Source organism: Pleurodeles waltl, chromosome 6 (genome assembly GCF_031143425.1).
Source record: "Pleurodeles waltl isolate 20211129_DDA chromosome 6, aPleWal1.hap1.20221129, whole genome shotgun sequence".
Taxonomy (NCBI): domain Eukaryota; kingdom Metazoa; phylum Chordata; class Amphibia; order Caudata; family Salamandridae; genus Pleurodeles; species Pleurodeles waltl.
The window spans coordinates 25,511,430-25,537,575 of NC_090445.1; the positions used below are offsets into that span (position 1 = coordinate 25,511,430).

At 49.1% G+C, this 26,146-nt stretch overlaps 1 protein-coding gene across 6 annotated transcripts in view; it reads left to right on the plus strand.

Moving 5' to 3' along the window:
• PRRC2B (proline rich coiled-coil 2B) overlaps positions 1–26,146 on the plus strand; it is a 635,269-nt gene that overhangs the window by 154,573 nt on the left and 454,550 nt on the right. For all 6 annotated transcript variants that reach the window (XM_069237079.1, XM_069237080.1, XM_069237081.1 and 3 more), the window contains exon 11: positions 831–2,928. In XM_069237079.1, the coding sequence (XP_069093180.1) occupies positions 831–2,928 (2,098 nt within the window). The remainder of the gene's footprint in view (positions 1–830; positions 2,929–26,146) is intronic.

Here is a 26,146-nt window from a genome sequence, read left to right on the forward strand (position 1 = left end):
CAGTCGCCTGGAGAAGCACTGCACCCACAGCCCCCAGGCCTGAGAGAAACCGACCACTGTAGCAGCAACAACTAGCAGGCAGCCCTCACCCTTGCCCAGATGGTGGCTTGCCCAAGAAGTCCCATTGTGCCCTGCCTGCAGCGCATGTGACCCCCGGTTCCCTCTATAGAGTTCTATTGAGAACCCGACGCCCTGTTTGCCTACTGCACTTGGCTGCCCCTGTGCCACTGCGGGTGTGGTTTTTGTTCCTACATGCCCCCTGACCCCCCCCCCCCGACCACTTACCTGCATTCAGACTGGAACAGGAGTACCCCCCCGTCTCCATAGGCGCCCACATTATTTTGGCTCCTGTTTGACTTCTGCACCTAACTGTTCCTGTGTTGCTGGTGCTGGGTGTTTGGGGTTGCCTTGAACCCCCAACGGTGGGCTACCTATGCCCTGAAAACTGAACCTGTAAGTAACTGTTGAAAATTGCAGTGTCCACTTTAAAAAATAGTTTTTTGCCATTTTAATGAAGACTGTGTACAATATTGATGTGGTTCAATGTGCAGTATAAAACAGAATTTTCCTACTGTGAATGACCACATAGGCTTACTTTTTCCCTTGGCTACAAAGATCTAGAATGTTGCTATAGTATTTTGCTCTGTCTTCTGCAAAATTCTTGTCCAGAATTGACAGTATACCCTGATGGGTCTGCATTAGTCTGTTCTTTTGGGATACTGTGGCTGCGAGGTCCTCATTAACGTGGATAGTATGGTTGTTTAGTCTAAGATGTTGCAAATGCATAACTTTGTGATTATTGAAGTTAAAATGTTTTCATTTGCTTACAGGAATGGCTGGGATTGCAGAGGATTGCAAGTGCCACCAAGGTCTGCAGAAATTCAGGCACGACTTGGTCCTGAAGCACCAGTGTTTTCGGATTCACGACTTGTCTCTGAAAACCGACTGAACACTGATACACGTCTTGCCTCAGATGCCCGCCATAGTCAGGACGTTCGCCTCAGCTCTGCCTCACGACTTGTCACAATAGGCCGTCTTAGCTCTGATGCCCGTCTTCGCTCTGATGCACGGCTTGGCTCGGAAGGCCGTCTTCGCTCTGATGCACGGCTTGGCTCGGAAGGCCGTCTTCGCTCTGATGCACGGCTTGGCTCGGAAGGCCGTCTTGGCCAGGATGCACGGCTTGGCTCGGAAGGCCGGCTTGGCCAGGATGCACGGCTTGGCTCGGAAGGCCGGCTTGGCCAGGATGCACGGCTTGGCTCGGAAGGCCGGCTTGGCCAGGATGCACGGCTTGGCTCGGAAGGCCGTCTTGGCCAGGATGCACGGCTTGGCTCGGAAGGCCGTCTTGGCCAGGATGCACGGCTTGGCTCGGAAGGCCGTCTTGGCCAGGATGCACGGCTTGGCTCGGAAGGCCGTCTTGGCCAGGATGCACGGCTTGGCACGGAAGGCCGTCTTGGCCAGGATGCACGGCTTGGCACGGAAGGCCGTCTTGGCCAGGATGCACGGCTTGGCACGGAAGGCCGCCTTGGCCAGGATGCACGGCTTGGCACGGAAGGCCGCCTTGGCCAGGATGCACGGCTTGGCTCGGAAGGCCGCCTTGGGCAGGATGCACGGCTTGGCTCGGAAGGCCGCCTTGGGCAGGATGCACGGCTTGGCTCGGAAGGCCGCCTTGGGCAGGATGCACGGCTTGGCTCGGAAGGCCGCCTTGGGCAGGATGCACGGCTTGGCTCGGAAGGCCGCCTTGGGCAGGATGCACGGCTTGGCTCGGAAGGCCGCCTTGGGCAGGATGCACGGCTTGGCTCGGAAGGCCGCCTTGGGCAGGATGCACGGCTTGGCTCGGAAGGCCGCCTTGGGCAGGATGCACGGCTTGGCTCGGAAGGCCGCCTTGGGCAGGATGCACGGCTTGGCTCGGAAGGCCGCCTTGGGCAGGATGCACGGCTTGGCTCAGAAGGCCGCCTTGGGCAGGATGCACGGCTTGGCTCGGAAGGCCGCCTTGGGCAGGATGCACGGCTTGGCTCGGAAGGCCGCCTTGGGCAGGATGCACGGATTGTCAGTGAAAGCCGCCTTGGGCAGGATGCACAGATTGTCAGTGAAAACCGCCTTGGCCAGGATGGCCGTCTTGCTGCCGAAGGCCGCCTTGGCCAGGATGGCCGTCTTGCCGCCGAAGGAAGCCTTGGCCAGGATGCGCGTCTTGCCGCCGAACCTCATCTCTGCCAGGATTTACGACTTTCTTCTGAAGTTCGCCTCAACCAAGATACTCTGCTATCTTCTGAAGCTCGCCATAACCAAGATGTGCGATACATCTCGGATGCACGTCTCTGCTCTGATGCACGGGTGGCTTCGGATTTTCATCTTGCGCCTGATGCACATCTGCTCTCTGATGCACGTCTTAGCCCTAATGGACGACTTGCCCTTGATTCTCGACTTGTATCTGATGTTCAGCTGGCATCAGATGGAAGACTCTGCACAGATGCAAGAGTCTTCTCTGATGTCCGGCTAAGTCCAGAAGCCCGCCTTGCCCCTGATCCCCGCCTGGTCTCTGATGCCCGCCTCGACCCTGATGCCCACCTTGCCCCTGAAACCAGACCGGTTTCTGAAGACTGCCTTGCCACAGAGGCTCGGGGGGTCCCTGATGCTTGCCTTGCTCCAGATACACTTCTAGACCAAGATGTGCAGCTCACCGCGGACACTAGACTGGTTACAGATGCCCATCTCTGCTCTAATGCACAGCTTGCATCAGACAGCCTTCTCGGCTCAGATCCGAGACTTGTCCCAGATACACGCCCTGGGCATGATGTTAGACTCCTCTCAGAGGAAGGACGCAACTGGGCTAATTCAACCACGTTGCCTCCCTCACAGCGCAAGAACCAAGAACCAACTTCTCAGACTGCCCGGAAGCCAACCAGCTGGCCAGCTCCCACTGAAACACAGGTGAGTTAGCCTTGCATGACTTGTACATAGAGGTTTTTTTTTTTTGTTGGTTTTTTTTAATGGCATAAATAGAACTGCATTCATTTGAGAATGTTCTGCTGGATTGTAGCATGCTTTGCTGTTAGATACACATCCTGTACATACTCCTGCATCTAGCGTTAAGACTTTGTCATAGAAAAACAGCTTGAAAATGTCTCAAGTCATGAGGTATAGTGACTTCTCCCCCAGTTGGCAATGAGCATGGGCATTGACTCAATGTTACATTGTTTTTTCCGACATCGGGTTTGGACGTGTACCACCAGGCCCGATCTTTGGTGACTTGCAGTGTTTTTCTTCTGACCAAGTCAGTTGTTGCGACTATAGTATCAACGGAAGAAACTCTGCTCACTGACAGATCTTTGACTTCGCTTCATTCTCTAGACCATGTCCACAGATACCCGCCTCCCATTGCTGCCTGACCAGCAGGGCCTTTGGCCCTCCTCAGGGTTCCATGCCCCTCGCCTCGAAGAGTTCATGAAGAATGCATTCACTGTCAGTGTAATGGAACGGATACCATTCCAGTACTGCCCCCAGTGCTACTCCAGATTCCCGTCTATGAACTACCATGAGGCGTGCAATGTATGTCTCTCTGCTGAACACTAGGTGTGAGGAATCTCACCTTCCTTAATGCCAACGCAGGTGTTGGTGGGTGCATAAGAGGATGAGGCAGGAGTCCGACAACACCCCGAAAGCTTCAGGCAACACATCTTTGAAGCAGAGGCTGACCCTGGGATGCCCAGCCTGTCCATGTGTCACCCAGCTTGGAGGCATCCTTCTCCTCTGACTCAGTCTTGAGAGGAAAACGCCTCTGGCTCCTCCTAGCAGTGGACAAAGTTGTGTGGTGAGCATGGTCTGCACTGACACACTAATTAGGCTAGCAATGTTGACAGAGCACTGCTCCTGACAGATCTGGCAGGGTCTTGGCTAAAAAAAGAAGAAAGAAACCAGCCAGCTGGGCCACCACTGCCATCAGGCCATGGTTGTCACTGACAAACTTGGGTGCCTACAGTGCTCCATCGCGGCACTGAGCCTGAAAATACTACACAGACCTTGGATCGCTTTGAAGGGAAGAGGCCCCCTTGCCAATATGGGCTTCCGTGCCAGTGTCATCGGAACCAGTCTCAACGTTGAGAACTCGTTCGGCTCTGAGAGCAGAGCTGCACCGAAAATACCCTCCACGGATGACTCCACAGAGTCTTAACTCCTACTCCAGCAACTGTAAGAGAAGCTAGTTGCACAGCAGAGACACTTGTTTATTCTTCCACAAACAGGCAATTCTCTTCCAGGGGATCCTCATTAATAGTCATAAACATTGAATATTCCCGCCCTCGTGCAGGGACCCCGGAGCATACATAAAATACACACATAAAGTATGAAATATGCACGAAAAAAAATAATATATATGTATATAGCATTTTTAGTAGACAAATTTTCATACTAAACTCATATATACGTGTGTAAAACAGCAATGCAGACTATAATCATAAACAGGCTAAAATGCTTTATTTCTATGGATTTTTTTTTTTTTTTTTAAAACCGTCCTTTTCAAAATTACAATAAGAGAAAAAAACTTTCCAAAGCCCCATAGCTGGGCCTAGGGAAAGAAGCAGTAGCAACATCAGAGAAAAAAGAGAAAAAACTACATTGAAAACAATGGAGCATTCTTCGCCAATAGGCTGCATGCAGGTTAACACAGGAGAACCATAACAATTCTGGCACTGTGCCTTTAAGACCCTGAGCACCCCAATATCCCACCATGCCTCGGGTGAAGGAGAGGTGACAGTTGGTTCACAGTTAGGTCAGTACTTTTTTACGGTGACAGCTTGTGCAGCAGATTCGAAAGATAGTGTGTCCTGCACTTCTAGGAGACTTGCGTCCGGGGAGGAGGGTGGGTTGTTTATGACTTTGATGAGGATACCCCTGGAAGAGAACTAGGATTTACAGGTAAGTAACTTATTATTCTTTTCCAGGGGATCCTCATCAATAGTCATAAACATTGAATAGATTAGCAAGCCCATCCCTTAACTCTGCGGACTGTCTAATAGAAGTGCAGGAATAGATATGTATTATGCAAACAAATTTCTCAGAGATGCTTGCCCCACTTGGGCGTCTGCTCTGGCATCTGAGTCCAAACAGTAATGCCTAGTAAATGTATGTACAGACTTCCATGTAGCAGCCTTAAAAATTTCAGAGATTGGAACATTATTAAGGAGGGCAGCCGTAGCCGCCTTTCCTCTTGTCGAATGCGCCTTAGGCCTAGCAAGTAGTTGTTTGTTAGCCAATTGATATGCAGTAACAATACATGAAACTATCCATCTAGATATGGTTCGTTTTGAGGCTGCCTCGCCTGTTCTCAAATGACCGTAATTTACAAATAAGTGGTAAGATTGTCGTTTGGTTTTATCCAAGTAAAATTTTAGCACTCTTTTCAAATCCAGGGAGTGCAAAGCTTTCTCCGCCGGAGTATCCGGATTGGGGAAAAAAGTTGGTAGTGAAATAGTCTGATTTGAAAATCTGACACCACCTTCGGTAAGAATGATGGATGAGTTTGTGGAACCACTCTATTCTCGTTGAAGACTGTGTATGGTTCTTTGGAGGACAAAGCCTGAATTTCACTGACCCTCCTCACGGAAGTAATGGCTACCGGAAAAGCCGTCTTCCACGTAAGGTGTTGCAAAGAGGCTTTGTGTATAGGTTCGAAAGGAGGGCCCATAAGTTTCGATAGTACTATGTTCAGCTCCATGACAAAATGCTATATATATATATATGTTCGATGGCAAGTGTAGCTGCAGATACACATGCTGTGCACATCCCGCCATCTGGTGTTGGGCTCGGAGTGTTACAAGTTGTTTTTCTTCGAAGAAGTCTTTTCGAGTCACAAGACCGAGGGACTCCTCCCATTTCAGCTCCATTACGCATGGGCGTCGACTCCATCTTAGATTGTTTTTTTTCCGCCATCGGGTTCGGACGTGTTCCTTTTCGCTCCGTGTTTCGGGTCGGAAAGTTAGTTAGAATCTCTGAAAAATCATCGGTATTGTTTGCGTTCGGTATCGGGTTAGTTACAACAGATCGACACCGACTTTTGAAGTGCTCCGGTGGCCCTTCGGGGTTTTTTTGATCCCCCGTCGGGGCCTGGTCGGCCCGGCCACGTGTCTCTTCAAGGCTGATGGAACGGACCCCATTCCGCTTCTGCCCAAAATGCCATAACAAGTATCCATATACAGATCAGCATCTGGTCTGTAACTTGTGTTTGTCGCCGGAACACAAGGAAGATACTTGTGACGCCTGTTGAGCGTTTCGGTCCAGGAAGACACTAAGAGACCGAAGAGCAAGGAAACTGCAATTGGCGTCGGCGCCAACAGGACAAGAGCGTTTCGAAGAGGAGGAAGAGACATTCTCCATCCAGGAATCAGACTTGGATGACATCGATCCCGAAGAAACGCCGAAAACCGTGAGTAAGACGTCGAAACACAAAACTCATGAAAAAACCACTAAAGCCCAGGGGACGCCACCGCCAACAGGCTATGGCTTAACCAGAAAAATAGGTGACCGATCATCGGCACCGAAAAAGGGCACGCTGGTGGCGAAGTCATCCGACTCCGGTCGAGATACCGCCACACAGCTCCGAGCAGGTTCAGCACCGAGATAGCGGCACCGAAATAGGTCGGCACCGAGAGACCACAACGCCGAAAGTAAAGAAGGTTTAGTCGGAACCGAAAAAAGCAGCCGAAAAGGTTTCGAAAAGGTTTCGATACCGAAACATCTGGCCTCGGAACCGAAAACAAGTTCCTACACTGAGGAACAAGGACTGTCAAAACAAATGAAGACACATAGATTTTGACAGGAATTGGAAACAATAGAGCCAGACTATACACAAAATAGGCTCCATATCCCAAAAGAAACAGGGAAGATCAGTACTCTCCCTCCAATTAAAATGAAACACAAACTTGCCTTTCAGGAAAAAGACAAGCAGCCACAGGCAAAGGTGGCTAAACAAGTAACCCCGCCACCATCTCCACAATGCTCTCCGCAACCATCACCGGTAGCCACTCCACCAATGATGCAATCCCCAACTCATACAGGAATGAGTCAAGATGACCCTGACGCATGGGACCTTTATGACGCACCAGTGTCAGATAATAGTCCTGAATGTTATCCAGCTAGACCGTCGCCACCAGAGGATAGTACAGCCTACGCACAGGTGGTGTCAAGAGCAGCGGCATTTCATAATGTCAGCCTGCATGCTGAGCCCATTGAAGACAATTTTCTTTTTAACACAGTCGTCCACACACAGCCAGTATCAAAGTCTTCCTATGCTACCCGGAATGCTAAAACACTCCAAACAAGTGTTTGAAGAGCCTGTAAAAGGAAGGGCCATTACTCCCAAGAGTGGAGAAAAAATATAAACCGCCACCAAATATAAACATCACACAACAGCTAACACCGGACTCAGTTGTAGTAGGGGCAGCGTGCAAAAGAGCGAACTCACATAGTTCAGGAGATGCACCACCTCCAGATAAAGAAAGTAGAAAATTCGACGCAGCAGGCAAAAGGGTGGCGGCACAGGCAGCAAACCAGTGGCGTATTGCCAATTCACAGGCTTTGTTGGCCAGATACGATAGAGCCCATTGGGACGAAATGCAACACTTTATAGAACATTTGCCCAAGGAGTTCCAAAAGAGAGCGCAGCGGGTAGTAGAAGGACAGAGTATCCAACAATCAGATACGGTCAGCAATGGATGCAGCAGACACAGCTGCAAGAACTGTCAACACAGCAGTAACAATAAGGAGACATGCATGGCTGCGTACATCAGGATTTGAACCAGAAATACAGCAAGCTGTGCTGAATATGCCATTCAACGGACAGCAGTTGTTTGGGCCGGAGGTGGACACTGCAATCGAAAAACTTAAAAAAGACACTGACACGGCCAAAGCCATGGGCGCACTCTACTCCCCACAGGGCAGAGGCACATTTCGAAAAACACAGTTTAGAGGGGGGTTTCGAGGACAAAGCACAGAACCCACAACCTCACAAAGAAGACCCACTTAACAGAGCCAGTATCAGCGGGTAAGTTTTCGTGGACAATATAGAGGGGGACAATTCCAAAAGAATAGAGGAAAGTTCCAAAGTCCCAAAACTCCTCAAAACAAGCAGTGACTTCCAAGTCACACATCCCCAACACATAACATCTGTGGGGGGGAGACTAACCACATTTTACAAACATTGGGAGGAAATAACAGACACTTGGGTCCTAGCAATTATCCAGCATGGTTATTGCATAGAATTTCTCAAATTCCCTCCAAATGTCCCACTGAAAACACACAATATGTCAAAACAACATATAGATCTTCTAGGACTAGAGGTTCAGGCATTGCTACTAAAAGAAGCAATAGAATTAGTACCAAAACACCAGAAAGGAACAGGAGTTTACTCTCTGTACTTTCTCATACCCAAAAAAGACAAAAGTCTGAGACCTATATTAGATCTCCGAACATTAAATACCTACATCAAATCAGATCAATTTCACATGGTGACATTACAAGACGTAATCCCACTACTCAAACAACAAGACTACATGACCACACTAGACCTAAAGGATGCATATTTCCATATACCGATACATCCTTCACACAGAAAGTACTTAAGGTTTGTATTCCAAGGGATATATTACCAATTCAAGGTGTTGCCATTCGGAATAACAACTGCGCCAAGAGTTTTTACAAAGTGCCTGGCAGTCGTAGCTGCACATATCAGAAGGCAGCAAATACATGTGTTCCCGTACCTAGACGATTGGTTAATCAAAACCAACACGCTAGAAAAGTGTTCACAACACACAAAGTATGTCATAGAAACCCTCCACAAACTAGGTTTCTCAATCAACTACACAAAGTCACACCTTATACCGTGTCAAACACAGCAATACTTAGGGGCGACAATCAACACAGCAAAAGGGATTGCCACTCCAAGTCCACAAAGGGTTCAGGCATTTCACAATGTAATACAGGCCATGTATCCAAAACAAAAGATACAAAGTCAAAATGGTGATGAAACTCCTAGGCATGATGTCCTCATGCATAGCCATTGTCCCAAACGCAAGGTTGCACATGCGGCCCTTACAACAGTGCCTAGCATCACAGTGGTCACAGGCACAGGGTCAACTTCTAGATCTGGTGTTGGTAGACCGCCAAACATATACCTCGCTTCAATGGTGGAACAGTATAAATTTAAACCAAGGGCGGCCTTTCCAAGACCCAGTGCCACAATACGTAATAACGACAGATGCCTCCATGATAGGGTGGGGAGCACACCTCAATCAGTACAGCATCCAAGGACAATGGGACACTCACCAAAAACAGTTTCACATAAATCACTTAGAACTATTGGCAGTATTTCTAGCGCTGAAAGCATTTCAACCCATAATAAGCCACAAACACATTCTTGTCAAAACAGACAACATGACAACAATGTATTACCTAAACAAACGGGGAGGGACACACTCAACACAGTTGTGTCTCCTGGCACAAAGAATATGGCATTGGGCGATTCACAACCACATTCGCCTAATAGCACAATTTATTCCAGGAATTCAGAATCCGTTAGCAGACAATCTCTCTTGGGATCACCAACAGATCCATGAATGGGAGATTCACCCCCAAATACTGAATACTTATTTCCACAATTGGGGAACACCACAAATAGATCTATTTGCAACAAAGGAAAACGCAAAATGCCAAAACTTCGCATCCAGGTACCCACAAGATCAGTCTCAAGGCAATGCGTATGGATGAGTTGGTCAGGGATATTTGCTTACGCTTTTCCCCCCTCTCCCACTCCTTCCATTTCTGATGGATACAACTACCTGTGGATTCCTCACCTAATGAATTCTCCCATGGCGCCAGCATTCGACGGAAATCTTCTTCCTAGTCTCTGCACGTCGACGAGGACGTCACTCTAGCCCACGCGATGCCGTCTGACGTCATACAGGCAATAAGAGGTCCTCGACGACGTGCCGACGTCCGTTCCCTTTTTTCCGTGCATTCGAAACGGTTATCTTCGAGGGAGCAACTGTTACTTTTGTGGTCTAGTTCCAGGTCTTTGGATCGGCGCCGAAGGACATGGGAGATCAGTCCCACGGTTACGCCGCATCCTTCGACGCCGTTGCCCTCTCCGGCGTCTCCGACTTCACCTGGACAGGCGTCGGTGATTGAGGTATTGGAAGGTGTTATCTCCGGCGTCGCAGACGTCGAGGCCGGCGTCGGGGTCGCCTCCGAGACAGGCACCCCAGTATCCGGCTTTTCCCACCCCTGGAGCCGATAGTTCCGCATTCTTGAATGAAGATGTATGCCATCTTCCAACAGATGGCTCCAGGGGGTGCTCCGGCTGGGCCTTTGGCCTTTTCATTGGGTGATCCTGCGCCTCTTCGGCCGGCACCCTTTATGCCCTTTCTCCCTTTTGGGAACGTGGGCTCGGCGCCGGTGTCGGCGCCGGTGGCCGCTCCGGTGGCTTCAGAGGGATTGGCCCCGGGAATTTCCATCCCGTCGTCGGGATTTCGGCCTGTGACTCCGGTGGGTCCATCTGCTTCGACTGCTCTTTCGTCGGCGCCGAAGTTACCTGTGGCGCCAGACGCGGCGTCAGTGGCTTCTGAAGATCGGCGCCGATCTTCGACTTCGGCGGAGGCATTGTCGACTCCGCGTATTGAACAACGGCTTCATTCGAGGAGACGTGCTCTCCGTGTATTAGAGGAGCAGGAGTACCAACGAGCCCTGGAGGAAGGAGAGCTAGAGGACTCGGGTGATGGGCTGTGTAAGGAAATGCCTCCTTGGCATGGTTGCCCCCTGACTTTTTGCCTTTGCTGATGCTATGTTTACAATTGAAAGTGTGCTGAGGCCTGCTAACCAGGCCCCAGCACCAGTGTTCTTTCCCTAACCTGTACTTTTGTATCCACAATTGGCAGACCCTGGCATCCAGATAAGTCCCTTGTAACTGGTACTTCTAGTACCAAGGGCCCTGATGCCAAGGAAGGTCTCTAAGGGCTGCAGCATGTCTTATGCCACCCTGGAGACCTCTCACTCAGCACAGACACACTGCTTGCCAGCTTGTGTGTGCTAGTGAGGACAAAACGAGTAAGTCGACATGGCACTCCCCTCAGGGTGCCATGCCAGCCTCTCACTGCCTATGCAGTATAGGTAAGCCACCCCTCTAGCAGGCCTTACAGCCCTAAGGCAGGGTGCACTATACCATAGGTGAGGGTACCAGTGCATGAGCATGGTACCCCTACAGTGTCTAAACAAAACCTTAGACATTGTAAGTGCAGGGTAGCCATAAGAGTATATGGTCTGGGAGTCTGTCAAACACGAACTCCACAGCACCATAATGGCTACACTGAAAACTGGGAAGTTTGGTATCAAACTTCTCAGCACAATAAATGCACACTGATGCCAGTGTACATTTTATTGTAAAATACACCACAGAGGGCACCTTAGAGGTGCCCCCTGAAACTTAACCGACTGTCTGTGTAGGCTGACTAGTTCCAGCAGCCTGCCACACCAGAGACATGTTGCTGGCCCCATGGGGAGAGTGCCTTTGTCACTCTGAGGCCAGTAACTAAGCCTGCACTGGGTGGAGATGCTAACACCTCCCCCAGGCAGGAGCTGTAACACCTGGCGGTGAGCCTCAAAGGCTCACCCCTTTGTCACAGCCCAGCAGGGCACTCCAGCTTAGTGGAGTTGCCCGCCCCCTCCGGCCACGGCCCCCACTTTTGGCGGCAAGGCTGGAGGGAACAAAGAAAGCAACAAGGAGGAGTCACTGGCCAGTCAGGACAGCCCCTAAGGTGTCCTGAGCTGAGGTGACTCTAACTTTTAGAAATCCTCCATCTTGCAGATGGAGGATTCCCCCAATAGGGTTAGGATTGTGACCCCCTCCCCTTGGGAGGAGGCACAAAGAGGGTGTACCCACCCTCAGGGCTAGTAGCCATTGGCTACTAACCCCCCAGACCTAAACACGCCCTTAAATTTAGTATTTAAGGGCTACCCTGAACCCTAGAAAATTAGATTCCTGCAACTACAAGAAGGACTGCCTAGCTGAAAACCCCTGCAGAGGAAGACCAGAAGACGACAACTGCCTTGGCTCCAGAAACTCACCGGCCTGTCTCCTGCCTTCCAAAGATCCTGCTCCAGCGACGCCTTCCAAAGGGACCAGCGACCTCGACATCCTCTGAGGACTGCCCCGGCTTCGAAAAGACAAGAAACTCCCGAGGACAGCGGACCTGCTCCAAGAAAAGCTGCAACTTTGTTTCCAGCAGCTTTAAAGAACCCTGCAAGCTCCCCGCAAGAAGCGTGAGACTTGCAACACTGCACCCGGCGACCCCGACTCGGCTGGTGGCGATCCAACACCTCAGGAGGGACCCCAGGACTACTCTGATACTGTGAGTACCAAAACCTGTCCCCCCTGAGCCCCCACAGCGCCGCCTGCAGAGGGAATCCCGAGGCTTCCCCTGACCGCGACTCTTTGAATCCTAAGTCCCGACACCTGGGAGAGACCCTGCACCCGCAGCCCCCAGGACCTGAAGGACCGGACTTTCACTGGAGGAGTGACCCCCAGGAGTCCCTCTCCCGTGACCAAGTGGAGGTTTCCCCGAGGAACCCCCCCCTTGCCTGCCTGCAGCGCTGAAGAGATCCCTAGATCTCCCATTGACTTCCATTACAAACCCGACGCTTGTTTCTACACTGCACCCGGCCGCCCCCGCGCTGCTGAGGGTGAAATTTCTGTGTGGGCTTGTCCCCCCCCCGGTGCCCTACAAAACCCCCCTGGTCTGCCCTCCGAAGACGCGGGTACCTACCTGCAAGCAGACCGGAACCGGGGCACCCCCTTCTCTCCATTCTAGCCTATGTGTTTTGGGCACCACTTTGAACTCTGCACCTGACCGGCCCTGAGCTGCTGGTGTGGTGACTTTGGGGTTGCTCTGAACCCCCAACGGTGGGCTACCTTGGACCAAGAACTAAGCCCTGTAAGTGTCTTACTTACCTGGTTAACCTAACAAATACTTACCTCCCTTAGGAACTGTGAAAATTGCACTAAGTGTCCACTTTTAAAACAGCTATTTGTGAATAACTTGAAAAGTATACATGCAATTTTGATGATTTGAAGTTCCTAAAGTACTTACCTGCAATACCTTTCGAATGAGATATTACATGTAGAATTTGAACCTGTGGTTCTTAAAATAAACTAAGAAAAGATATTTTTCTATATAAAAACCTATTGGCTGGATTTGTCTCTGAGTGTGTGTACCTCATTTATTGTCTATGTGTATGTACAACAAATGCTTAACACTACTCCTTGGATAAGCCTACTGCTCGACCACACTACCACAAAATAGAGCATTAGTATTATCTCTTTTTACCACTATTTTACCTCTAAGGGGAACCCTTGGACTCTGTGCATGCTATTCCTTACTTTGAAATAGCACATACAGAGCCAACTTCCTACAGGCTGTGTGGTCTGGAGTCGGCCAGTGGGCTGGACACTTCCCCTGAGTGGTACTTTCGTCTCCGGGAGAATATACTGAGGAGGCTGCTTCCTTTCACGCAGTGGTATGGAAGGCAGCTAGTTTTTTGGACCTGCCTTTGCCGGTGGTGGAGGCTAAACAAAACCTTCTAACAGAGGTGCTACATCCGGCCTCAGCTGCGGCGGAGCCTCTTTTGCCATTTAATGACGCTCTGCTGGATCCGGTGTTAGAGGTGTGGAAGAGGCCGGCATCTTCCCCAGCAGTTCACAGAGCCGTGGCCAGGAGGTATCGGGCGGCTCTAACTGACCCTGGTTTTCTGTCTAGGCACCCTACGCCGGAGAGCTTGGTGGTGCAGGCCTCCTGTTCATCCAAGTCAGCGCCTGGTTCTTTCCCGACGGTGCCTGGGGACAGAGATTCAAAGAAACTGGAGGCGCAGTCCAAGAAGATTTTTTCGTCCTGCAGTCTGGCGTTGAAGGCCACCAACGCAACCTGTATCCTGGGGAGGTATATTCATGCTCTGATGGATGACATTTCCTCATCATTTACAGAGCTTCCCCAGGGTCTTTTGGATTTTGTTTCAAATGCCCAGGCTGCTGCGACCCAGATTTTCCAGACTGGACTGGATACGACCGACTCGGTAGCCAGAGCAATGGGCACAACTGTGGTGGCAAGGAGGCAGGCCTGGCTCCGTAACTCGGGCTTTTCTGCGGATGTACAGTCCACATTGTTGGATCTCCCGTTTGATGGGGACAAGCTGTTTGGAGCCAAGGCTGATTCGGCCTTGGAACGTTTTAAGGAGAGCAGGGCCACGGCTAAGTCGTTAGGGCTCCAAGCTCCTTCTTCCACGGCCTCGTCCAGATTTTTCAGAAGGTTTCGTGGATTTGGGCGTGGCTCTTCCTCCTCTTCCTTTCGGGGAAGATATCAGCAACCTGCCTCTTCCCATCCCTATAGATCTTTTAGAGGGAGAGGTAGGGTCCACACCAGAGGAGCCTCTCAGCAGCACTCTGCCTCTTCCTCATCCTCTGGCGGGGTGCAGCAGGGGAAGCAGCCTTAGGCTTCCACCATTTCCCACTCACTCCTCTCCTGTAGGGGGAAGATTACAGCATTTTCTCACCAAATGGAAGACTGTTACAACGGACACTTGGGTTCTCAGTATTGTGGGAAAAGGCTACACCCTTCCCTTTCGGGAGTTCCCGCCCCTCATCCCGCCCCGCCCTTCTTATTGTTCAGAAGAACACCTCCTGTTGCTAGAACAGGAGGTACAAGCCCTCCTTTCAAAGGGCGCGGTGGAGTTGGTCCCAGAGCAGGAAAGGGGTCGAGGATGTTTCTCAAGGTATTTCCTGATTCCCAAGAAGGATGGTCGTTTGAGACCAATCCTGGACCTGAGGATCTTGAATTGGTTCCTCAAGCAGGAAAAATTCAAGATGCTGACCCTAGCACAGGTGCTTTTGGCGTTGAACAAGGAAGACTGGATGGTGTCTGTCGACTTGCAGGATGCTTACTTTCATATCCCGATACTCAAGTCACACAGGAAGTATCTCCGGTTTGTGGTGGGATCGCAACACTATCAGTTTGCGGTCCTTCCGTTTGGTCTTACTTCAGCACCTCGAGTCTTCACGAAGGTGATGTCGGTGGTTGCGGCAGAACTCAGAAGGAAGGGGATAGCAGTATTCCCTTACTTGGACGACTGGTTGATCAAAGCCAAGTCCCCGGAGCTTGTGTCGCATCATCTGCAGTCAACAACCCAGTTGTTGTTCGACCTGGGTTTTTCGGTGAACGAGCCCAAATCTCACCTAGAGCCCTCTCAGCGCCTCCTGTTCATAGGGGCAGTACTGGATACAACATTGGGTCGGGCCTTTCCTCCGCCTCAGCGGATTCAAGATATTCAGGATTTGGTTCCAATGTTTCGAAATGGAGCGGTAGTTCCAGTCCTCAAGGTCCTTCGTCTGCTCGGTCTGTTTGCCTCCTGCATTCTGTTGGTCACGCATGCTCGCTGGCACATGAGGGCTCTTCAGTGGTGCCTCCGAAGGCAGTGGTCTCAACACAAAGGGGATCTAGAGAGTACTGTCAAGATCTCCAGAGATGCTGCTGTGGATTTGAAGTGGTGGATTGCAAGCAACAATCTTTCACAAGGAAAGCCGTTCCAGCAGTCGCCACCAGTGGCCACAGTCATAACGGATGCTTCCACTCTAGGGTGGGGAGCTCATCTGGGGGATCTGGAGATCAAAGGCCTTTGGTCTCCAGAGGAACAGATGTTTCACATCAATCTGTTCGAGTTACGGGCTGTACGTCTGGCTCTCAAGGCCTTCCTCCCTTCCCTTCGTGGTCAGTCGGTACAGGTCCTAACGGACAATACTACCACGATGTGGTACATAAACAAGCAGGGAGGAGTGGGGTCGTACCTTCTCTGCAGAGAAGCTCTTCGACTATGGTCCTGGGCAAAGGACCATCAGATTTGCTTGATAGCAAACCATCTGGCCGGAGTCTTGAACGTGTGTGCGGACAGTCTGTCGCCAATTCTCGGCAGACCACGAGTGGCGTCTCCATCCAGATCAAGTCAGTTTAATCTTCCAGAAGTGGGGGTTTCCTCGGGTAGATCTGTTTGCCACTCGAGAGAACGCGCATTGTCCGTTATTCTGCAGCCTCCAGTATCCGATGCAGGGAGCGTTGGGGGACGCGTTTCAAATAACCTGGTGCGGCCAGTTGCTTTACGCGTTTCCTCCCATACCCTTGATTCCTCGAGTATTGAGGAAGATTCGCCAGGACCGGGCTCTAGTCATCCTAATAGCTCCGGATTGGCCAAGGAGGGTATGGTACTCCGACCTTCTCCAACTCTCAATGTGCTCTCCGCTCCGTCTCCCTTTCAGGGCAGACCTCCTCTCGCAGTCGCAGGGGCAGATTTTACACCCCAACCTCCAGAGTCTGCACCTACATGCCTGGAGATTGAACGGGGCAACCTGAGTTCCTTCTCTCTCCCGCCTGAGGTAGTGGATGTTATATTAGCGGCCAGGCGACACTCCACTAAATCTATCTACGCTAATAGATGGGTCTAAATTTGTTGCGTGGTGTGGAGAGAGGCAGATTGATCCTTTGCATGCTCATCTATCGGACGTTTTGTCTTTTGCTCTGTCTCTAGCGCAGAAAGGTTGTGCAGTGGCTACCATTAAGGGTTATTTATCGGCCTTGTCAGCCTTCATATGTCTTCCAGACCAACCATCTTTATTTAAATCCCCTATTGTTATCAGATTCTTGAAAGGTCTTCTAAATAAATATTCTCCAAAGCCATTCGTTATGCCGCAATGGGATTTGTCCTTGGTCCTGACTTTCCTTATGGGGTCCCCTTTTGAACCTATGCATTCTTGCCCCTTTAGGTATTTGGTTTTAAAAACAGTCTTCCTGATAGCTATAACATCAGCAAGGAGAGTGAGTGAGTTGCAGGCCTTATCAGTAAAGCCCCCTTATACAACTTTTTATGGGGATAAGGTGGTGTTGAGGACCAAGGCTGCTTTCCTCCCGAAGGTTGTTTCACCTTTCCATTTGGCTCAGGCAATTACTTTGTCCACGTTCTATCCTCCGCCTCATCCTTCCAAAGAGGAAGAAAGACTGCACCGTCTGGACCCAAAGAGGGCGTTGAGCTTCTTTATTGATAGAACAAAGGATTTCAGGCTGGAGGATCAGCTGTTTATTGGATACGTGGGCAAGAGGAGAGGAAAGGCAGTCCACAAGAGAACACTATCCAGGTGGGTTGTTCTTTGCATTAAAATCTGTTACTCTTTGGCAAAGAAGGATCCTCCTGAGGGCATTAGAGCTCATTCCACCAGAGCTAAGTCGGCCACTTCGGCCTTGGCCAGAGGTGTTCCTGTGGTCGACATCTGCAAGGCCGCAACTTGGTCGTCCCTTCACACTTTTGCAAAACATTACTGTTTGGATTCTGAGGTTAGAAGGGACGGCCATTTTGCACGGTCAGTGCTGCAGGATGTCTTGGTTTGACCATTTAGGCACCCACCGCCGGGCGTGGTACTGCTTTGGGACTCTATGCATTAGGTGAGGAATCCACAGGTAGTTGTATCCATCAGAAGAACGAGTTACTTACCTTCGGTAGCGACTTTTCTGGTGGATACATTAGCTACCTGTGGATTCCTCACGGTCCCACCCGCCTCCCCGTTGCCTTTCTGGTCTTACCAAGTAATCCTTGAGTACGCTCCTCTTGGTCTTCGAGGGTGCAATAGATGTTGTATATAATATATTTATATATGTATATATCTTTGTGTATATACTTGATGTGTATATATATTTTAAAAAGAGAGTTATATATATATATATATATATATATATATATATATATATATATATATATATATATATATATAAAAAAGATTTACAGTTATTCATGCAATGTTGTGTATTTTACAATGTTATGGGATGTTGCCTTGCTCTTTCATTGCATTGCCTGGTTGTTCTCATGCACGTAAAAAATGATTGGTACTGACGTCGGCACGTCGCCGAGGACCTCTTATTGCCTGTATGACGTCAGACGGCGTCGCGTGGGCTCGAGTGACGTCCTCGTCGACGTGCAGAGACTAGGAAGAAGATTTCCGTTGAATGCTGGCGCCATGGGAGAATTCATTAGGTGAGGAATCATTAGGTGAGGAATCCACAGGTAGCTAATGTATCCACCAGAAAAGTCGTTACCGAAGGTAAGTAACTCGTTCATCTAGTAAACAAGTTGAGTCAAAACAAACTCAAACTCATACTAATAGCGCCAACATGGGCAAGACAACCTTGGCACACAACACTACTAGACATTTCAGTAGTACCTCTTGTCAAACTACCAAACATACCAGATCTGTTAACGCAACACAAACAACAGATCAGACACCCAAATCCAGCATCGCTGAATCTAGCAATCTGGCTCCTGAAGTCCTAGAGTTCGGACACTTAGACCTTACACATGAATGTATGGAGGTCATAAAACAAGCTAGGAAACCTACCACTAGACATTGCTGTGCAAATAAGTGGAAAAGATTTGTTTATTACTGCCATAATAATCAAATTCAACCCTTACACGCATCTGCCAAAGACATCGTAGGATACTTACTACATTTGCAAAAGTCAAAGCTAGCTTTTTCTTCCATTAAGATACATCTTACAGCAATTTCAGCTTACCTGCAAATTACGCACTCAACTTCTCTATTTAGGATACCAGTCATAAAAGCATTTATGGAAGGTCTAAAGAGAATTATACCACCAAGAACACCACCAGTTCCTTCAAGGAACCTCAACATTGTCTTAACACGACTCATGGGTCCACCTTTTGAGCCCATGCACTCTTGTGAAATGCAATACTTAACATGGAAAGTTGCATTTTTAATTGCCATCACATCTTTAAGAAGACTAAGTGAGATTCAAGCATTTACCATACAAGAACCATTTATTCAAATACACAAGCATAAAGTAGTTCTACGGACAAATCCTAAATTTTAACCAAAAGTCATATCACCGTTCCACTTAAATCAAACAGTAGAATTACCAGTGTTCTTCCCACAGCCAGACTCTGTAGCTGAAAGAGCACTACATTAGACATCAAAAGAGCGTTAATGTACTACATTGACAGAACAAAATCGAAAAACAAAAGTTATTTATTGCTTTCCAAAAACCTCATACAGGAAATCCAATTTCTAAACAAGGCATTGCTAGATGGATAGTTAAGTGCATTCAAACCTGTTATCTTAAAGCAAAAAGAGAACTGCCTATTACACCAAAGGCACACTCAACTAGAAAGAAAGGTGCTACCATGGCCTTTCTAGGAAATATTCCAATGACCGAAATATGTAGGGCAGCTACATGGTCTACGCCTCATACATTTACCAAACACTACTGTTTAGATGTGCTAACGGCACAAGCCACAGTAGGCCAAGCAGTACTACGAACATTGTTTCAAACAACTTCAACTCCTACAGGCTGAACCACCGCTTTTGGGGAGATAACTGCTTACTATTCTATGCACAGCATGTGTATCTGCAGCTACACATGCCATCGAACGGAAAATGTCACTTACCCAGTGTACATCTGTTCGTGGCATTAGTCGCTGCAGATTCACATGCGCCCACCCGCCTCCCCGGGAGCCTGTAGCCGTTTAGAAGTTGATCTTGAACATCTGTATATTTGTAAATATATTACTTTAAACTACATTATGTACATTACTCCATTGCATGGGCACTATTACTAGCATACCCAACTCCTACCTCACCCTCTGCGGGGGAAAACAATCTAAGATGGAGTCGACGCCCATGCGCAATGGAGCCGAAATTGGAGGAGTCCCTCGGTCTCGTGACTCGAAAAGACTTCTTTGAAGAAAAACAACTTGTAACACTCCGAGCCCAACACCAAATGGCGGGATGTGCACAGCATGTGAATCTGCAACGACTAATGCCACGAACAGATGTACACTGGGTAAGTGACATTTTCCGTTTCGTGCATATTTCATACTTTTATATGTGTGTATTTTATGTATGCTCCGGGGTCCCCGCACGAGGGCGGGAATATTCAATGTTTATGACTTTGATGAGGATACCCCTGGAAGAGAACTAGGATTTACAGGTAAGTAACTTATCCTATCTCCACAAATCTGCCTCCGAAGTCCAGAGACTAGGCCTCGAAAGAGAAAATTGTTCTGGAGCTCCCTCCAGCTTCCAAGATCGAGGCACCAGCCCTCTCTGTTGCATCTCCTTCTTTTCTTCACCAACCCCATATGTCTGCTCTTTGATATTCACCAGAGGGATCATCCCACCATACTCCTTTTACGGGGAAGGCTGCCCACCTCACCCTGCCGAACCCTGTGAGTCACCTTATGACTGTGTCCAACTGACAACACATGGGATGACTGTTTATCCCCACCCTATACAGGGAGTGCAGAATTATTAGGCAAATGAGTATTTTGACCACATCATCCTCTTTATGCATGTTGTCTTACTCCAAGCTGTATAGGCTCAAAAGCCTACTACCAATTAAGCATATTAGGTGATGTGCATCTCTGTAATGAGAAGGGGTGTGGTCTAATGACATCAACACCCTATATCAGGTGTGCATAATTAATAGGCAACTTCCTTTCCTTTGGCAAAATGGGTCAAAAGAAGGACTTGACAGGCTCAGAAAAGTCAAAAATAGTGAGATATCTTGCAGAGGGATGCAGCACTCTTAAAATTGCAAAGCTTCTGAAGCGTGATCATCGAACAATCAAGCGTTTCATTCAAAATAGTCAACAGGGTCGCAAGAAGCGTGTGGAAAAACCAAGGCGCAAAATAACTGCCCATGAACTGAGAAAAGTCAAGCGTGCAGCTGCCACGATGCCACTTGCCACCAGTTTGGCCATATTTCAGAGCTGCAACATCACTGGAGTGCCCAAAAGCACAAGGTGTGCAATACTCAGAGACATGGCCAAGGTAAGAAAGGCTGAAAGACGACCACCACTGAACAAGACACACAAGCTGAAACGTCAAGACTGGGCCAAGAAATATCTCAAGACTGATTTTCTAAGGTTTTATGGACTGATGAAATGAGAGTGAGTCTTGATGGGCCAGATGGATGGGCCCGTGGCTGGATTGGTAAAGGGCAGAGAGCTCCAGTCTGACTCAGACGCCAGCAAGGTGGAGGTGGAGTACTGGTTTGGGCTGCTATCATCAAAGATGAGCTTGTGGGGCCTTTTCGGGTTGAGGATGGAGTCAAGCTCAACTCCCAGTCCTACTGCCAGTTCCTGGTAGACATCTTCTTCAAGCAGTGGTACAGGAAGAAGTCTGCATCCTTCAAGAAAAACATGATTTTCATGCAGGACAATGCTCCATCACACGCGTCCAAGTACTCCACAGCGTGGCTGGCAAGAAAGGGTATAAAAGAAGGAAATCTAATGACATGGCCTCCTTGTTCACCTGATCTGACCCCATTGAGAACCTGTGGTCCATCATCAAATGTGAGATTTACAAGGAGGGAAAACAGTACACCTCTCTGAACAGTGTCTGGGAGGCTGTGGTTGCTGCTGCACGCAATGTTGATGGTGAACAGATCAAAACACTGACAGAATCCATGGATGGCAGGCTTTTGAGTGTCCTTGCAAAGAAAGGTGGCTATATTGGTCACTGATTTGTTTTTGTTTTGTTTTTGAATGTCAGAAATGTATATTTGTGAATGTTGAGATGTTATATTGGTTTCACTGGTAATAATAAATAATTGAAATGGGTATATATGTTTTTTGTTAAGTTGCCTAATAATTATGCACAGTAATAGTCACCTGCACACACAGATATCCCCCTAACATAGCTAAAACTAAAAACAAACTAAAAACTACTTCCAAAAATATTCAGCTTTGATATTAATGAGTTTTTTGGGTTCATTGAGAACATGGTTGTTGTTCAATAATAAAATTAATCCTCAAAAATACAACTTGCCTAATAATTCTGCACTCCCTGTACCCCCTTCCATGCCCCAGGCAATACTGACCAAGATATATACCCCGTAGGCTATCCTGCTCCCCTGAGGGAGTGACAGTGGGCAGGAGCCCTGCTAGACAATGGGAAAAGGGGCATGGGATTCCAGTCACTAGGGCCCCAATGATGAATTACGGGGAGCACCACCACACTACCCCCACAACCTGTAACGTGACTGCCCCTGCTCCCTGTGTTTTGGCAAGTGGGGTAGCCGCCATGGAGAAGACTTACTGCCAGCATGGAACGTGCAGGAGAGAAGCATGCTGTCTGCTCCTGTGTGGGTGGAGGGGAATGCTGTGTGGCGAACCTGCAGGGGCAGCTGGGGGTGGGCTCCCAAAGCTGCCCCTAATGGTGGCCATGCTGTATGCCGGGGTGGGACTGGGCACTGCCAACAAAGAAAAGAAAGCAAAAGACGGGGCAGTCGAGGAATGCAGCTGGAGCATCCTTTTTAATATTCACACTCCCTTGTGGGTGCTCCCCATACTGCTCTACAGGGTTCTTCTCTGCCCAGAGGGATTGACTGGTTGTGGTGGCACCAAGCTGGCAGAGGCATCACCAACAAACATGTGTGGTTGGGTTGGGGGGGGGGGGGGGAAGAGATTGATTTGGAGTTGGAAGGGGTGCTACAGGAGTGTAGCAGCCCTCTACCTGCAGCCCCCTAAGGAAATAAACCAGTGACCCTAAGCTTAATGATGACCACGCTGGCTCCCCGGAACGTTTGTTCTACAGCCTAGGAGTGCAGCGTCCTCTTATAGTTGGTTTTCGGGCTACATGTTTGTAAAGAAATGGCTCCCTGTTGCAGTTATCCCCCACTTTTTTTTACTGATACTGATGCTGACTTGACTGAGAAGTGTGCTGGGACCCTGCTAACCAGGCCCCAGTGTTCTTTCACCTAAAATGTACCATTGTCTCCACAATTGGCACAACTCTGGCACCCAGGTAAGTCCCTTGTAACTGGTACCCCTGGTACCAAGGGCCCTGATGCCAGGGAAGGTCTCTAAGGGCTGCAGCATGTCTTATGCCACCCTGGGGACCCCTCACTCAGCACAGACACACTGCTTGCCAGCTTGTGTGTGCTGGTGGTGAGAAAATGACTAAGTCGACATGGCACTCCCCTCAGGGTGCCATGCCAGCCTCACACTGCCTGTGGCATAGGTAAGTCACCCCTCTTGCAGGCCTTACAGCCCTAAGGCAGGGTGCACTATACCACAGGTGAGGGCATAGGTGCATGAGCACTATGCCCCTACAGTGTCTAAGCAAAACCTTAGACATTGTAAGTGCAGGGTAGCCATAAGAGTATATGGTCTGGGAGTCTGTCAAAAACCTGTCCTAAAGCATCACTATCACCAACTTCAGTAACTATAATCCAGCTGCCATCATTTGTTATAATTAATATAGCATTGCAACCTCTCAGGAAAAATCATAACTGTCAGTAGCAATACCTTTGAATAAAACATTATGAAACCATCATACGTGTGCTTGTGTCTTTCTTTAACCAACGTAGGATACAAACATTGTAGGAAGTTGGCTCTGTATGCACTATTTCAAAGTAAGAAATAGCATGCACAGAGTCCAAGGGTTCCCCTTAGAGGTAAGATAGTGGCAAAAAGAGATAATTCTAATGCTCTATTTTGTGGTAGTGTGGTCGAGCAGTAGGCTTATCAGAGGGTAGTGTTAAGCATTTGTTGTACACACAGGCAATAAATGAGTAACACACACACTCAAAGACAATTCCAGGCCAATAGGTTTTTAGATAGCAAAATATCTCAGTTTATTTTAAGAACCACAGGTTCAAGATTTACAAACAATACTTTAAATGAAAGGTATTTCACTTAGGAACTTTAGGAACTTTGAATTAGCAAAATAGCATATACAGTTTTCACACAAATGGCAATAAGCTATTTTAAAACTGGACACAGTGCAATTTTCAACAGTTCCTGGGGGAGGTAAGTGTTTGTTAGTTTTGCAGGTAAATAAACCACCTACAGGGTTCAAAGTTGGGTCCAAGGTAGCCCACCGTTGGGGGTTCAGAGCAACCCCAAAGTTACTACACCAGCAGCTCCGGGCCGTTCAGGTGCAGAGGTCAAAGTGGTGTCCAAAACACATAGGCTTCAATGGAGAAGGGGGTGCCCCGGTTCCAGTCTGCCAGCAGGTAAATACACGCGTCTTCGGAGGGCAGACCAGGGGGGTTTTGTAGGGCACCGGGGGGGGGACACAAGTCAGCACAGAAAGTACACCCTCAGCGGCACGGGGGCGGACGGGTGCAGTGTGCAAACAGGTGTCGGGTTCGCAATAGGATTCAATGGGAGACCAAGGGGTCTCTTCAGCGATGCAGGCAAGGGGGGGGGGGGCTCCTCGGGGTAGCCACCACCTGGGCAAGGGAGAGGGCCACCTGGGGGTCGCTCCTGCACTGGAGTTCCGATCCTTCAGGTCCTGGGGGATGCGGGTGCAGTGTCCTTACCAGGCGTCGGGTCTTTGAAGCAGGCAGTCGCAGTCAAGGGGAAGCCTCTGGATTCCCTCTGCAGGCGTCGCTGTGGGGGCTCAGGGGGGGGTCAACTCTGGCTACTCACGGGCTCGAAGTTGCCAGGGAGTCCTCCCTGTAGTGTTTGTTCTCCACGTCGAGCCGGGGGCGTCTGGTGCAGAATGCAAAGTCTCACGCTTCCAGCGGGAAACGTGTGTTCTTTCAAAGTTGCTTCTTTGTTGCAAAGATGCTTCTTTCTTGGAGCAGAGACGCTGTCCTCGGGAGTTCTTTGTCCTTTTAGATGCAGGGTAGTCCTCTGAGGCTTCAGAGGTCGGTGGACCCTGTGGAACGTGTCGCTGTAGCAGTTCTTTTGAAGTGGGGAGACAGGCCGGTAGAGCTGGGGCCAAAGCAGTTGGTGTCTCCGTCTTCTCTGCAGGTTTTCAGCTCAGCAGTCCTTCTTCGTCTTAGGTTGCAGGAATCTAGTTACCTAGGTTCTGGGAGCCCCTAAATACTCGATTTAGGGGTGTGTTTAGGTCTGGGGGGTTAGTAGACAATGGCTACTAGCCCTGAGGGTGGCTACACCCTCTTTGTGCCTCCTCCCTGAGGGGAGGGGGGCACATCCCTAATCCTATTGGGGGAATCCTCCATCTGCATTTCTAAAAGTCAGAGTCACCTCAGCTCAGGACACCTTAGGGGCTGTCCTGACTGGCCAGTGACTCCTCCTTGTTTTTCTCATTATCTCCTCCGGCCTTGCCGCCAAAAGTGGGGCCATGGCTGGAGGGGGCGGGCAACCCCACTAGCTGGAGTGCCCTGGCGTGCTGTAACAAAGGGGGTGAGCCTTTGAGGCTCACCACCAGGTGTTACAGTTCCTGCAGGGGGAGGTGAGAAGCACCTCCACCCAGTACAGCCTTTGTTACTAGACACAGAGTGACAAAGGCACTCTCCCCATGTGGCCAGCAACATGTCTGGTGTGTGGCAGGCTGCTAAAACTAGTCAGCCCACACTGGTAGTCTGGTATGGTTTCAGGGGGCATCTCTAAGATGCCCTCTGGGGTGTTGTAGGAAGTTGGCTCTGTATGTGCTATTTCAAAGTAAGGAATAGCATGCACAGAGTCCAAGGGTTCCCCTTAGAGGTAAAATAGTGGTAAAAATAGATAATACTAATGCTCTATTTTGTGGTAGTGTGGTCGAGCAGTAGGCTTATCCAAGGAGTAGTGTTAAGCATTTGTTGTACATACACATAGACAATAAATGAGGTACACACACTCAGAGACAAATCCAGCCAATAGGTTTTGTTATAGAAAAATATCTTTTCTTAGTTTATTTTAAGAACCACAGGTTCAAATTCTACATGTAATAGCTCATTTGAAAGGTATTGCAGGTAAGTACTTTAGGAACTTTAAATCATAAAAATTGCATGTATACTTTTCAAGTTATTGACAAATAGCTGTTTTAAAAGTGGACACTTAGTGCAATTTTCACAGTTCCTAGGGGAGGTAAGTTTTGGTTAGTTTTACCAGGTAAGTAAGACACTTACAGGGTTCAGTTCTTGGTCCAAGGTAGCCCACCGTTGGGGGTTCAGGGCAACCCCAAAGTCACCACACCAGCAGCTCAGGGCCGGTCAGGTGCAGAGTTCAAAGTGGTGCCCAAAACACATAGGCTAGAATGGAGAGAAGGGGGTGCCCCGGTTCCGGTCTGCTTGCAGGTAAGTACCCGCGTCTTCGGAGGGCAGAC